General features: G+C 36.6%; 1 protein-coding gene across 10 annotated transcripts in view; it reads left to right on the forward strand.

The window, feature by feature from the left end:
• Positions 1 to 15,235, forward strand: part of DGKB (diacylglycerol kinase beta) — a 381,383-nt gene that overhangs the window by 286,227 nt on the left and 79,921 nt on the right. For 9 of the 10 annotated variants that reach the window (XM_032110604.1, XM_032110600.1, XM_032110590.1 and 6 more), the window contains one exon: positions 13,168 to 13,258. In XM_032110604.1, coding sequence (XP_031966495.1) covers positions 13,168 to 13,258 — 91 coding nt within the window. Of the gene's footprint in view, positions 1 to 13,167; positions 13,259 to 14,008; positions 14,719 to 15,235 lie in introns of those variants that run through there. The other variant, XM_032110658.1, reaches the window with a different exon arrangement.

Raw genomic sequence — 15,235 nt, forward strand, 5'->3', positions numbered from 1 at the left:
AAAGCTGGTTGATCTGGCTAAGTTAGTTAGCTAGAAAAGTTGTATGTCATCTAAAATTATGAAGTTTTATGCTGAAATAGAGTCCAAATTATGCAGAGTTGAAGGAATCAGATCAGTGCCCCCAAATTACAGTATTGTCATTCACCATGTTCAATTTCCTTATCAAGTTTAAGTCCTAAAGTATTACTGAATTTAAAGCACAGAATGATTACTTCCATTTATTTCAGGAGCTGAAAAGCAGTGAGTAAGAATGAGGTTCAAAGAAATCTAAATCTGTGAGGTTTTTGTTGGGTTTAGTTTTTTTTTTCTTTCTTTGCAAGTGAAGTGCATTAGGAAAGAAAACAACAGCTGGTAGCATGGAGCTGTGTGAGATTTTAAAAAGCTGGGGTGAAGTAATGATTAGAAATGCAATATGGAGCTGTAGTGTAAAAAGTAAAACCGAAGGCACTGAACTAGACAAATATAATTTAGGCAGCACAGGTCTAATTACTAGGCTTGATAGCTTAGAGTTATTACCCATAAAGGTTGATTCCTCACCAATTCTCTGGCTGCAGAAAGGAATCCTACTAGACATTGGTGCTAAATTTATCGTGTAGCATATGATGATAAAAAAATTACAAAGACAGATTTCTTTGTGTATGTTCCTGTCAAAAGGGTCTGTATAGACTTTTTCAAAGTGAAATGTATACAATCACAAGGACATTCCATGAAAGACACATAGGGAACCATTTTACAGATCTATTTTAAACATGCTTTAGAAAAATTAATCAATTTCTTCTTGTTTGCATGTATTTTGAATTTTAATGGAGCAGGATTGAAGAATAAGTGCTCTCACTGCAGCCATGTAATAAGTGAAACAATTACATGCTGGGTATATAAATGTTATTTGCTGATAATCCAACACAGTTTTTGGAGGAATGATCCATGGTCACATAGCTTTGTATGGAGGACCAAAACCACTATACTCTTCCTAGCTTTACTCTCTGTCTGGCAATCTGCCTTGTCCTTTAAGGTGCTGTTCAATGTAGAAAATTTTCTAAATTTTTATTGTGAAGGATAAGACAGTAAGTAATTATAGCAGTAGAATTTATTATTTATACAGCTACCATGTGCATTTTCAATGCTAAGTCCTGATTTCTACTAAGTAAAGACCTTCTGTCACACTAAAAATGCATTCTGAAGTCTCTGCACATTTACAGAAAAGCATTTTTAACCACAGCTGATGACTGCGTTCAATCTTCAGGGGAAAAAAGTTGCCTAAAAATATAGACTCACAAATATAGCATTAATCGTAATATTTTCAGGTTTTTAAAAAATCAGTGGCCTTTTAAAAGCAAAACTCATCCCATCCTCCACAAAATAGAAAGTAATGTACCATTATTTAAGAAATATGAACTCGTTTTTTTTTTTTTTTTCACAAAGAGAATGAAGCTTGGCCCATGTGTTTCACCTGCCTGTTCTCTCCTGAATGATCTGCACCTGAGATCCAGTAGCTGTGCTTTAACCCTCCTGTAGGAAAGCAGGTAGCAGAGTGTCCATGCATTTCCACAAAACAGGTTATATGCCTATTTAAAAATTCCCTGAAGGTGAGACTAGAGAGATGGGACAGCTTATGTGGCCTTTTGAATTGAATGTGCTGCAGGGAACACAGGTGGCCTGGGTTCAGATCTTGGATTCTTTTGTGATAAGTTACTAAAATCCATAGGTATGAGTGCATACTTGCAAGGATATGTTTTGTAAATTCTCTTTTAGCAAGTGAATTGAGAAATAATGAGACTTCTTTTATGTTGAAGGGCTTAGGAGGACAGTCTTCTATCTAGGTGAAGTGTTTTGAAACAAGATAGGTTTTCAGTTTTAGATTAGAGAACTTAATCTAGGACTTGAAAGTGTCTATCTACATATGAACTAGGTGTCAGTGCTCTCACTATAGTCAGTGGAGAACCAGTTATTTCTCTCAATGAAACCTGGAGACCAATTCTGCTTACTCAGGCCTGGTAAATCACACCTTCAGTTTCACTGAGTAGATGTCTTTTGTCTTGGATGGAAATACAGTGTCGTCCTACTTCACAGGCAGACAAATGCATTGTGGTGGTAAACTAAATCCTAGACAAGCCACCTCCTTCCTAGAAGTGATATTCTCATAGAGGTGAAATCAGGAGACAATGAAACTTGAAATGAGTGAGGCTTCCTAAATTTATAAACCAGCTCTTTCAATAGAAAAATAAATTTTAAACTCTTCTGAATCCCAGTCAGACAGGCAGAGTCTGACCTGTAAAGGTTTAAACCAGTAAGGTTTAAATATTTCTGGAGGAATAATAAGGAGAAAGATTTAGTCAAAGATCTTCTATACAGTCTGATTTTCTCTTGTGTGCTTACAGAAGAGATGCTTATTGTTTGCCTTACAGCATTTGATTGCTTTTTCCTTTTTTCTTTTTTCTTTTTTTTTTTTTTTTTTTTTCTCCTTTTCACTTAATCTTCTCATTGTGTCCTACTTGGGAATGGTGTAAAGCATGGTGTTTCAAGTACTTTATGGTAATGGAAGGATTTATTTGGCAAGAATTGAATAGAAGTATTGAGATATTTTAGTTTTTCAGTGAGAGTTAAAGTATGGGCTAGAGAAAAAGATTGTTTAATTACATGTCATCACCTGCTTTACAGGGAAACAAAACTGGTTTATATGATTGTTAGTTTGCTAGTTTTCTAAAACAAAGGTACAGTTTTGCATGTGAAGCAGCCAATGAGGAGTTCCTCCTTCAAACCTGTCCCTGAGCCTCTGAGCTATAAGTACTGCTTAGTGCACCTAGTCTCATGTCTGTGTATACATATCCGTATTAGTGCATAAGGGAAAGGAATATTGTTTCATTCCTCTGACATAATAAAAAGATGAAATGTGGAGGTCTGTGTCCTTGCTCTGAGCTAGTCAGTCTATTCTAATATATACAGAAAGGGCTTTTTGTGCCTTTTTTTAAATGAGCTTTGTTGGCTCTCTAGTATGACCAAGGCTGGTAAATATGGAACTGTTCAGAGACTTTATTTTTGTTCATGATAAAAAACCTCTTGAGATTAATGAGTCATTGGTGCCTCAGCATCTGCTCCCAAGACTGGGGAATTTTGGAAAGAAACTGAGGAGAAATATAAGCATAAAAATAAGTAAAACGTTAAGAGCAGAAATCTTCATGATGGTGAATGGACACAAAGGATTTAAGAAGTGTAACAAATGTTTATTTAGGGGAGCAAAATGACAGATTAAATCAAAGCTATAGTGAAGACACTTTTAAAGTAAATATTTTGAGAAACAACTATTTTTTTGGTCTTACTAATAAATTTGTTAAAACAATATATTCAAAACAGGTATTACTGTCACAGACTAGAAACAGTACCCTCTTTCATGGAGAAATGTCTTGTTAACTACGTCAGTCAGGTATCACGATGTTTTAGAGTAGCTAGGTTTCATATCAGTTGCTGTAGGTTAACCTCCTGCAATTAGTCTCAGTTGAATAAGCCACTTTTCTGTAACTCTGGAGAAAATATTTTTTTCCCTTGTGAACATCTTGTTGCATACTGGAAGAAAGCAGATACAATGTGAGGCACAGCTCAGAAGTTCCTCCTGCATTATAGCACCTAGCACATGCTACAAAGATCTTAAAATTTTTAGGGTGTGTTGTTTATATTTCCATATGGGAATTTTTACTTGTATTTTAGGATAAGATTTTCCTCCATATAGATGTTAGCAGTAGTCTCTGTGATGGTGTCTGTAGTGTAAGGAGGGTATGCAAGAAAGGTATCATAATTAATAAAACAACAATAGGATTCATAGCAAATGAGATTGTGGCTTATGGATATCATTATCAACCTGGTGTTCCTCTTGTGTTGGTTTTTTTCCTGGTAACCCTATAAGAAGTAAACACATCCAGTCTGGCTACTATTTCTCTCAGAAACCTGAACAAATTGCATTCTGATCTGTAGCTCAACAAAATCAAGAAACAGTGCACAGACCTGCAATGAATTCATTGCACCTTTTGTCTGCAAATATACAGACAACAGATGATATTTGGAAACATCAGTACCTGTCTGGAGTGTGTGAATTGACCAGTATTCATAGGTGAACTGTCTGTACAAATATTTCAATCCAAATGGATGGTTAGAGCCTGAGATAAGAAATGGTTTTCTCTCTCCCCCTCCATTAATCCCCTTGGGGAAATGAAAGTTTAATTCAGCTATTTGTAAGCCCAAGACTTTGTCACTAAGAACTGATCACTCTTGGTAAAATTTTAATTAATTTGTTATTTTTCTCTATACATCACTTTAAATTTATCCACATTAAATGTCATCTACATTTTTATACCCCAGTCACTAAGTACTGCAAGGCCCTTTTGCAACTTTTCATGACTTCGGTTTATTACTGAAAATGGTCAGGGCAAGGTGTCCAGGAGTGGCTTCTTGGCCAGATGTGAGAGCACAGCTGAATGAAGGACTAGAACTGAATGGAGAAGGGGGAAGGCTGAGAATTACAGCTGGAATGAACTGCTGAGGGTTTTGAGAAAATTGGGCAAAGAACTGGATAAAGGGGGACAGGCAGGCGGGCAATGGAGATTGCAGCCCAACTGCATGGATGCCTGAGAGCTACAGTGCGAAGCTATGACAAAGCATGAGAGAAAATGGAGCCAGATTCAGCTTTGCAGCAGTAGAACTGATAATGTCAGGGAACATGATCTCACAGTGTTACTTAGTGGTATGACTACTTATGGGGTAGCTTTTCAGCCATGGGTGGTGTCATTTTATGATATGTGAAAATGTTATTTATTGTGTAAAACTGAAACTGCTCTATGAGGATTTTAGCTTTTCTGCACTTATTATATGGTCTCTGCCTAAGCTCTGTGCCATAGGAGATTAACACTTAGATTTGCCAGAAGTACAGTTGGTAATGGAAAAAAGAAAAAATTGACAAAGATGTCTCTATTAAAATCATGCCAGTCACACATAAATCTCTTATGGATGTGCATCTCCACTGGCTATTTCCTTACCTTTGCATATGATTCATTATAAAGAAGAACAGAAATTATATGATTGTTAAGACAGAAGTAGAAAGAAGAGAACATTAGAAAAAGTCATACATTCTTATTAATATATATTATGTGCTGCAATGAAATCATTTTTACCTAAGTATAAAATTACCTAGATAATAGATTTATGAACTGTAAGAAAAGATGGAAAATATGTTGTCTGTTGAAAACTACTGTGAGAGATCTGGTAAAAATATTCTTTATATTGAATTGCAGAAAGCATTAAAATATTTTTTACCAACTGAAGTTCTATTTTCTACAATGTTGAGTGTTAAATTAGATAAAATCCTATATATACACATATTTTTATCACCAGAAATACAATGTACAATTCCTATGACATATTATATGCTGTAAAGTTTTACTTCACAGAATCGCAGAATGAATTAGTTTGGAAAATACCTCTGAGATCCTCAGACTATCAAGTCCAACCTGTAGCCAAACACTACCATGTCAACTCGAGCATGGTACTGAGTGCCACGTCGTCATTCCTTAAATACCTCCAGGGACAGTGACTCCACCACTTCCCTGGGCAGCCCATTCCAGTATCTAATCACCCATTCTGCTAAGAAATTCTCCCTAATGTCCAACAGCTTGACACTAGGTCCTCTTGTCCTGTCACTTGTTGCCTGGGAAAAGCACTGACACCCACCCCCTTCCCCCCCAGTTACAGCCTCCTTTCAGAGAGTTGTAGAGAGAGCAGTAAGGTGACCCCTGAGCCTCCTTTTCTCCAGGCTAAAGAACCCCAGCTCCCTCAGCCGCTCCTCTCAGAACTTGTGCTCCAAACACTTCACCAGCTTTATTGCCTTTCACTGGACTTGCTCCAGCACCTCAATGTCCTTCCTGAATTGAGGGGTCCAGAACTAGACATGGCATTTGAGGTGTGGCCTCACCAGAGCCGACTACAGGGGAAGAATTGCTTCCCTGATCCTGCTGACCACACTATTCCTGATACAAGCCAAGATACCATTGGCCTTCTTGGCCATCTGGGCACGCTGCGTTCAGCGCTGCATTCAGCCACACTTGTTCAGCAGCTGTCGACCAGCAGCCACAGGTCCTTTTCTGCTGGGTCATTTTCTGGATATTCTGCCCCAGGCTGTAGCACTGTATGGGGGTGTTGTGGCCAAAGTGTAGGACCTGGCTCTTGATCTTGTTGAACCTTACACTACCGGTCTTGGCTCACTGATCCAGCCTGTCCAGGTCCCTCTGCAGAGCCTTCCTGCCCTCCAGCAGATCAGAACACTGACCCAACTTGATGCCATCTGCAAATTTGATTATTGTACCCTCAAGCCCCTCATCCAAGTCAATAAAGATGGTAGGCAGGACTGATGCCTGGGGAACACCACTAATGATGAGATGTTGACTGAATGTGGCACCATTCAACATTGGTGTCTGGATCCTGCCATTTAGCAAGCCCAGAGAGGAGTGTGTCTGTCACTTGCTCTTGAATGTATGTCTTACAGGCTAGGACTCATTAAACCAAAAGAGCAACTTCAGACCCACCTTAGTAAGCTTATTTTTCCCAAGGAGACATTTTTTTTCCTCCATACATTGGGAATCACTTTCATACTGCTTAATGGTGTAAGTGTCCACAAATTGAATTCAAATCATAGAATGCTTTGGCTTGGAAGGGATCTTGAAAGATCATCTAGTTCTGACCCCTCTGCCATGGGCAGGGATACCTTCCACTAGACCAGTTGCTCAAAGCCCCATCCAACCTGGCCTTGAGCGCTTCCAGGAATGGGGCATCCACAGCTTCTCTGTGCGACCTGTTCTAGTGTCTCACCACCCTCATCATAAAAGAATTCTTCTTTATCTAATCTGAATGTAGTGTTTTGCAATTTGATAGAATTATAAATAATAATAAACCTTCCATAGAGTTAGATGTTTACTGCATGGAGTTTTATATTATCTGCTATGGTGTCTGGTAATAACCGCTGTCAGTGAGAGAATATTGGAAGACATGGCCATATTTTTGCCCATCATGGCGTTTCCTATATTCCTAGTTTCATTTTTAGACCTTATTATCTGTATTTTCAAACTTAAGAAATATGTGTTTTTATTTAGGTCTCTTTTAGGATTATTTTACTTCTCTTCTGTATTTTATCACCATACCTTTTTAAGTGCTGTAGAACTTCAATGCATTTTGAAATTAAGTTCCTCTGTCCTGCTCATTCTTCTCTTTCATGATTCCTCTATTTTCTGATGATGACCTCCTCTTTTTTCACATATACTTGTCAACCCTTTTTTCCCTTTGTACTGCTCACAGTTTCTCCGTGGAAATATACCTCCATTTCAGCAGGCTTTTCTGGTATTTCTGGTTCCCTGCAGAGGTGGTTCTACACATTATTCCACATTTGCTTGGAACAAAAGAGTGAACAAGGGAGAAAAGGGAGGTAAAGAGACCTGTTCCATTTAAATATGTAGCATTAATCTGTGGCTCTGAGCACCTTCCAGACTTGTGGTGGTTGAGATGATAAGCATCTACTCTTTATGAAATAGATTAAATGTTCTTTGCTACTTTTTTTTTCCTGCCATAGAATTTTCTTTTAAAAATTCATTACATTCTGTACATTGTTGTTCATGAATGCTGCTCTTAGAATGGGAGCTTTATGCTGAAAACTGTATGAGTTTATGATATAGATTGAGATAACTCTTGACACTCACTGACAAAGAAACAGTACTTTTGAAAAAAAGTTGGAATAGTCTTTAAAAAAGTATTTTCAGAAGGCAGTGCTAAGAGGTTATATTTTGGGGAAAAATATACTTTCTGGAGGAATTCAAGTTCTGCTTGTCCGTGAACAGACATTGTTGCACAGATTTGTATTAGAGGTTGCTTCCTGTAGTGGACTTTTCAAGGAATTTACCTTGGAAGAATGAAGAATTCTAGTATGTTCCTGGGTAAAAAAGCTCTATATTTAGTACAGATTAAAGGATAAAAATTGACAGAACTGGAGACAAAAATTTGTTGTTTCTCTGCCACAGAATATGAAAAATAAAGCCTTCTCAGGGTCTACTTCCAACAGGTCATAATATGGTTAAATTCTGTATGTATTTTCATGCAGACGGCTAGAGGCATATTCTTGATTCAAGGCCATTCTCATGCTAAATTTAAAATCTCTGCTCAGAAAGTGTAGCTGTATTAAAACAGTTCAAAATGTATGTTATCAAACACTTCTAATATAAGCAAATATACAAGTTTTTAATCCAGTCATTTTCAAAAATGGTCAAAGTATTTCAACTGACATTTTACAAAAATAACAGTCACAAATTTTCTGATGTAGAAATTTTAGCTGAAGTCATTGAAGCTTGACACTGCATAATTAAAGTGGAAATAAATATAATAAATTTATAAAGCAAAAAAGTAAAAAGTAAATTTAAGAAGTGTAAATAGGATGTGGTAGAAAGTGTGACAAACTTGCAAATGTAGCAATAAGCTCTTGCCCTGAGTATAGACCCTAAATGCCAGAGTAAGAATTTGTTACTTGAGTTAAAGGTACTCCTCTTTTATTGTGACCTTTTATTAGCAGCCCATAACTGGTGTATTGTTATGCATGTTCTGACAGAGTGATCATAGTGCAATGAAGTATACATGCTCTTCAGGTGTTGAATAAAGTATTTACTATTTCCATATTTAGATACAGGACAATTTTTCAATGACATGCCTTGTAATTGCTTAATCAGAAAGGTTATATAAAATAGTTTTAGCAGTAGGGGGGTTTCTGATTAACTGATAATGGAGCAAACCCATATCACAGACTATTTTGATTATTTTGCCTTGATTACCAAATATCAGTCTGAACTTTTCCAAGAAATGTATCTAAGTTTCTAAGTCTGATATTTATCCACAGTATAGAAATGCTGTAAGAAATGGCAGTATTAGCCTTTTTATACTGTTGTTATGACCTGCTCCTGAAGGTGAGAGTAGCTGAGGTTCTTGTTAACAGATCCCTTGGGGCAGATTAGAGTGAAATGACACGGAATGACCGGTGTTTATACATACATGGATATCACCACCCGTGGATCCAGTGATGAGATTTGATTGTTGCTTGGTTGAAGTGATGGCCACAGTCTTGATCTGTCAGGGCTGGGGGAAGCCCCCGAAATGTATAGTTCAGTTGGTTGATGTGCGTTCAGGTACCTGCGTTCAGGTACCCAGGTACCTCCCCTGAGATGGAAGTTCAACACTGTCTCTTGAAACACTGTGGATCATGCTCAGTCCTCTGGTGGAAGGCCCCAGAAATGAGTCTGGGGGCACTTTGGGAATCTTTGATGGCTTATGATGTCTTCTAAGACATTCCAGTTGCTTCTCACATCAGCTAGGTTTAGCCAGTTATGCCCCATCAGAAGGGATGAACACCTTCAGGCCTGTGTCTGAATGTCCTGGTACTTCCCCAGAACCAGAGTTTTGTACCTGAGCAAGTTGCATAACTGAGGACATTGGCATGATAAAAAGGGTTATTGCACCTAGCAAGATCTGCTCCTCACCAGCCTCTTCCCTTGCTTGGCTCAAACCCCAGCTTGATGCTAAACAGACTGGCTTGTTGTGGTCCTCCTCTAGTGCTCGTCCCCTCTTCACCTGGGGTGTTCTTGGGTTTTGTCACCACACATCCAGAAACCCACCTCCTCCCCTTCACTTGGGGGATGCAAATCTGGCCGCAGCAAAGAGCCTGCTGCTTTTGCAAATGGCCAATTGTTTGAGTCATTAACCATTAACATTTCAGTCTCTCACAACTGTCTTGCAAATTTATTTCATCCCTGTTAAAGAAGATCATTCCACTTGTCAGAAGATTGATCAATACTTGAAAATGTGTAACATTGCCAGCATAAAAAGTGTTTAGGTTCTTGAAGTACAGTTTTGTTTTGTCATTCCTACACCCATAGGCTGTATATTTTGACATGCTCTAATACAATAGCAACATAAGTCAGCCTTTAATCATGACTGATGTTTTATTTATATTGTAAAGTTGTTTAAGAGTTTAGATAAGCATTTTGAGGCATATGGAAGTAACAAAAAAACCCCAAGCCCTTTTCTTTAGAATAATCCATTCCCTTTCCTATTCCAACAAAACCAGTGTTGTAAAGAAGAAGCAGGCTTCAAACTTACTTTTGGTCATCTCTTATTAAAAGCTGAGAAAAGTCTAAATCATTTCCTCTGGGAGAGAGAGAATATAGATGTGACAGCAGCCTGTGATGCAGTTTCTTACAGTTTTAATGTGGCAAAATTGTTATTAAATATATATTTGTTTAGCAATCTAAAATTTAGTTACATTATGGAAGAAATTAGAATGGCCATGATAGTAGTTCACTAATCTTCTGAATGGATTCTTCTGCTGTTTGCTGCTGTATTGATAAGCAGATGAGCTTTACCTCTTTGAAACAGGAATGCAAGTGGAAGATATGAACTAAAGTTGAGGTTTTTATTATTATTAGAAAAATTGTAATATTTACTAGAATAATAAGACTTGTCTTGCTTATGAAAATTTCGGTATAATTTCTCTGAAGTTCTTTATTTAACTCCATTTTGTATCTATGAAAAGTTTTAATACAATCCTCTGTTCAATAAAAGATGTAGTGCATTTGAATAAAACCATGGAATTTAATCTATTTCATGGCTTGTAAAAGAAGTTGGTAAACCATTTGGAAATTAAGCATAAAATTATTTGTATCTACATCTATCTTTGTATTTGAAAACTGGTCAAGTAAGTTGTCCTTCTATGCTTAAAAACAGAGACAGTCAACTGGAGATGGAGAACAGGCTCACAATACATTTTTCTGCCTGATAGAATCTTAGAGGTTTTATTAAAATTATAAGAAATCAAAAACTCACCTGATATATTTACTTAATCTTCTGTCATATGATTCTACAAGGTTTAGATTTATAGATCTAAATTTTCTAGTAATCCTTGAGTGCATTGACAATGCTGGGGTTTTTTTGGTACCTGAATGTGACACAGTATATGACTTAAAGTAAATTACTTAAAAATATATGTCTATTTTAACTTTGCATAAGTCAAAGAGTTTGTTAGATAGAGTGCTAATAAGTGAGTCAATTTAAAGCAGTCTTTTAAATAAAGAGAAAGAAAAGATTCTTCATTTGAGGTAAAAGTAACTGAATAGCAAAAGGAAAGGCTATCAAAAGAAGATACAAAGGCTTTTTATCTTAATAATAGGATCAAAAGAAATTACAAAGTATTTTATGAATACTTACATCAAGGTTTTGTTGGTTTTTTTTGTTTGGTTGAGGTTTTTTGTTTGGTGGCGGGTTTTGCTGGGTTTTTTGTGGTTGGTTGGTTGGTTTTGGCTGGTTTTTTGTTTCTTTGCTTTGGGGTTTTTGTTTGGTGTGGGATTTTTTTGTTTTGTTTTGGGGTTTTTTTGGGAATTTTGATTATTCATCATCCCTGTCTAGAAAGTAGTGGGAAGATAGCTGCATCCAGATTTTCCAAAGGCACCCAATGGAAATTCAAGACTTAGTTCACATTTCTTTGGAAACAAAAGGTTTCTAAATTTTTTTCTATACGTTGGCATAAATAGAGCACTTGATCCCAGGTCAGTAGGCAGTGTGCTAACTAAACTGCAGGTGTAGAACAAACATATGTCAGACCACTTCCATTCATGGACTCGAGGAATCTGGACCTGAATCTGGCCTGAACCCTTCTGGTTGTTGGAGCTCCTTCGAGAATATGCCTTTATCTGAGAACAGGTTCTCAAAAATAGTTTCCAAATATTTTCAGATTTTCTGTGTAAAAACCTTTGGAAATTCCTGTAATTTTTTTCATCGGAAATGTGTCATTTCCTTATTACTCTTCTCTTCCCAACTCTGTGTAGGCTACCAGGTTGGACATCTTTACACACCTCTAATACTGCTCCAGAAATTGCTGACTCTTGTAACAGGTTTCTGGAAATGGCCAGCACTGCAATACCTCTTTGCATTTTGTAATTCTAAGAGTCATTAAGTAGACTTTAACAACAACTAAATAGCCTTTTATATGTAATTTGAAATAATTACGGGTAGGATTTGTACTTTTGACATGTTTTACAATCATCTACATTTATGTTTCACTCTTCTCCACTTCTAGCTCATGCAAACTCAGTCATTTTCAAGTTAAAAGCACAATGTGCTGTGTCAGAGAACAGTTTATACAAGTGGAGAAACTGTGTTCATATCTGATTCTTAAGTGGGAATAATGAATTCTAATTCAGTGTCTTTTGTTGTGGTTGTTTAGCTTCTTTTTTTTTTTTGTTACAGAATAATAATTACTCATGAGAATTCACAAAAAGTACACGTTCTTATTTGAAATGGTGCTGTTGGCGTCCTGATTGTATTTAACAGTATGCTATAAATCTGGTAAAACAGAAGTGCAGTTTTTATGTATTTAAAAAGAAAAAAGTGTAAATTCTGCCTGCTGTCATGATAAACTAAGCAATTTACTAGCATTAAATCCAGTTTTATTTTCCTGTAGACCTGTTAATGAACTTCAAGATGCAGGCCTCATTGCCCATTTAAAATGTGTCTATGAGTGAATTACCTGGTAATACAGCTCTCCTACTGCAAAATATCTAAAGATTGTTAGATCTGGAATTTTTATTTTCTTGTAGTATCTCATCTGTCACCATGCACAATAGGCATTTGCCTTTACTTTTAACTAGCTTAGGGCAAGCTGCATTTTTGTCTTGGCTTGTCTTCATGATGGGATTGCCCTGCTTGCACATTCTACTACTCTGCAGGATAAAGATGTTAACTGTGAATCAGAAATAGTATAGTAGGTGTAAGACATGAAATAAAATCGATACATTTTTCTGAGGCATGTCACTGGTTAAGTGACAAAAAATATTCTGATAGTCACTGAAAAAGAAAAGTCAAAGGTACATTTGAACCTGTCAGTTCAACACATTCCTGTTATCCCTTTAGGGGATATCATACAACTTGACACCAACATTTAAGCTTTGAAAATTATGAGCTCATCTATTTCAAATGGGATGTCACATGTTCCCAAGCCTTTGCCATTACTTATAGTGGAAGACAGGATGATCACTTTTGTCACATATTGATAGTGAATAAGATCTTTCTTTTTTTCTTTTCTTTTTTTTTTTCTTGTTTCAGAATGAAGAACAAATTTTGGTATTTTGAATTTGGCACTTCGGAAACTTTCTCAGCCACCTGTAAGAAGCTGCATGAATCTGTAGAAATAGAAGTAAGAAACTAATTGTTGCCTTTATCCTTGAAATGTCACTAGTTTGGCTGAAATGCAGGGAGCAAGGGTGCAGAGTGCCTGAATCCACCAAGGCAAGGCAGTGCACATCCTTTCGACCCTATATTCCAAAATATTATTTTTATCATGTCTATTTGTAGTGTAGCCCTGCACACTGGAACAAAGTTCAGTTTGATGATTAGTGAAGTCTTAATACAGTAGACAAGGTCAAGAGGTGAAGTATAACATTAGAAATCAATAGGGAGTGTGGCTAGGTCAGATGGAAAAATGAAAGACTGTTGGAGGGAGTGAGAGCTGTTGCAGGATTAAAATAAAAAAAATAATCTTATTATTTCTAGGTCCCAAGGTTTTCTAACCTTTAAAACTCAATTCCCTAAAATTGTACTTACTTTCCTGAATAAAGGTTAAAGAATATATATATATATTTTTTTGAATTATTCCCCTTCATTAAATAGCTTTTCTCTCTGCACAAGGGGTCATCTTGCCATTATACATTGAACATTAACTAAAAAGACACAGGATACTTACAGACAAAATAGGAATTTAAAATAATGTGCCACTGCCACTTTGATGGGTGCTAGGATAAGTGGCTGTATTACATAAACTGTTTGGGGGTCTGATGTTTATAAATAAGTACATGAAAAATGAGAAATGAGTGAAGATACAAACTGAGAATTTAGGTCAAATAATGAAATAATTTCTCAAGACGATTGTGGTGCTTTTCCTTTCCAGTAGTAATGAGGAACCACATGTGTCAATGGAGTATTTGTGTCACAGCATGAGGCACTCAGAGAGGTATGGTGGGAGCTATGAGAGTCGAGTCAAAGCTTCCTAAAGGATGAAGTCTGAAATGATCTGAAGGAACCATGTGCCTGGTAGCAGAACAAGTAGCAAAGAATACTGAGACTGAAACTGTAACACCAGCAGTGCCACACTTGCCTGTTATGCTGTTATGTTTCTCTTTGAAGTGAAAACATGTTCCTCACGTTAGATTAAAATATAATTAAAAAAAAACCCCAAAACTCCAGCAAAAGCCTTAGAAAAAACACTTAACCAAAAAATCCCCCTTGTTTCCCAAGAGAGTGCTCCCCATACATGAGTTTAAGAAAATGTAGCATGAAGAATATTTTGTTAGTTATTGGAAGAAATACTTAACCTGGTTTGATTAGATTTGAATAAACTGCAAGTTAAATGTACCTTTTGATTAAATACAAATTGAAGAGCAGGGTTTCCCAATAAAATATTAATATCTAGAGAAAGTCATACATATTCTGATACATACTAAGATGTGAACTTTAACCATATGATTGTAACCACTGAAAGTGTTAACATCACAAAGCAAACAAGTCAGTATACAAGTTTGTGGTGCTGCTCGTATCAGTTGTAAAATTATTACCAATTCATGTCAATAACTGTTATTGCCAATAAAGTGTTACACTGCCAGTATATGAGACGTTTTTTAGTATTCACTTCATCTATCCTGGTCATTACCATTAGTCATACAGTGAGGAACAAAAAGCATAGTTTCCAAAATTTACAGGAAGTGTTAGGAGCTAGTTATTCGCATATTTATTTACAATGAGTAAATTACAATGCTTGCCAGTATGCTTGTATCTAATGTTTCTTGTTTGAACATTATCAGCATTTTGGAGTAGCACCGTTTTAATCTGATTTTTAACCTGATGCTCCTTGGGGATGTCACTGTAAATGGGAGGTTGATGTATGAGACCACATTTCACTCCAGATAAAATGCACAAAGAATGTGTTTGCTCTACAGCCAAATTTTGAATGCACAATGCTTGGGAAGATTAAGGATCTGTATCTCTGAGCTGTGAGACAGTGATCTAATGTTCTCTGGGCAAATATTTGTTCAACCATGTATTTGATTTCTAACCTAATTAAGCTTGGTTTTTCTGACATACATTCCTGACTCATGTTCTCTGTTTCCTTCTGTATGAG

Source organism: Corvus moneduloides, chromosome 1 (genome assembly GCF_009650955.1).
Source record: "Corvus moneduloides isolate bCorMon1 chromosome 1, bCorMon1.pri, whole genome shotgun sequence".
In the NCBI taxonomy this organism is placed as follows: Eukaryota; Metazoa; Chordata; class Aves; order Passeriformes; family Corvidae; genus Corvus; species Corvus moneduloides.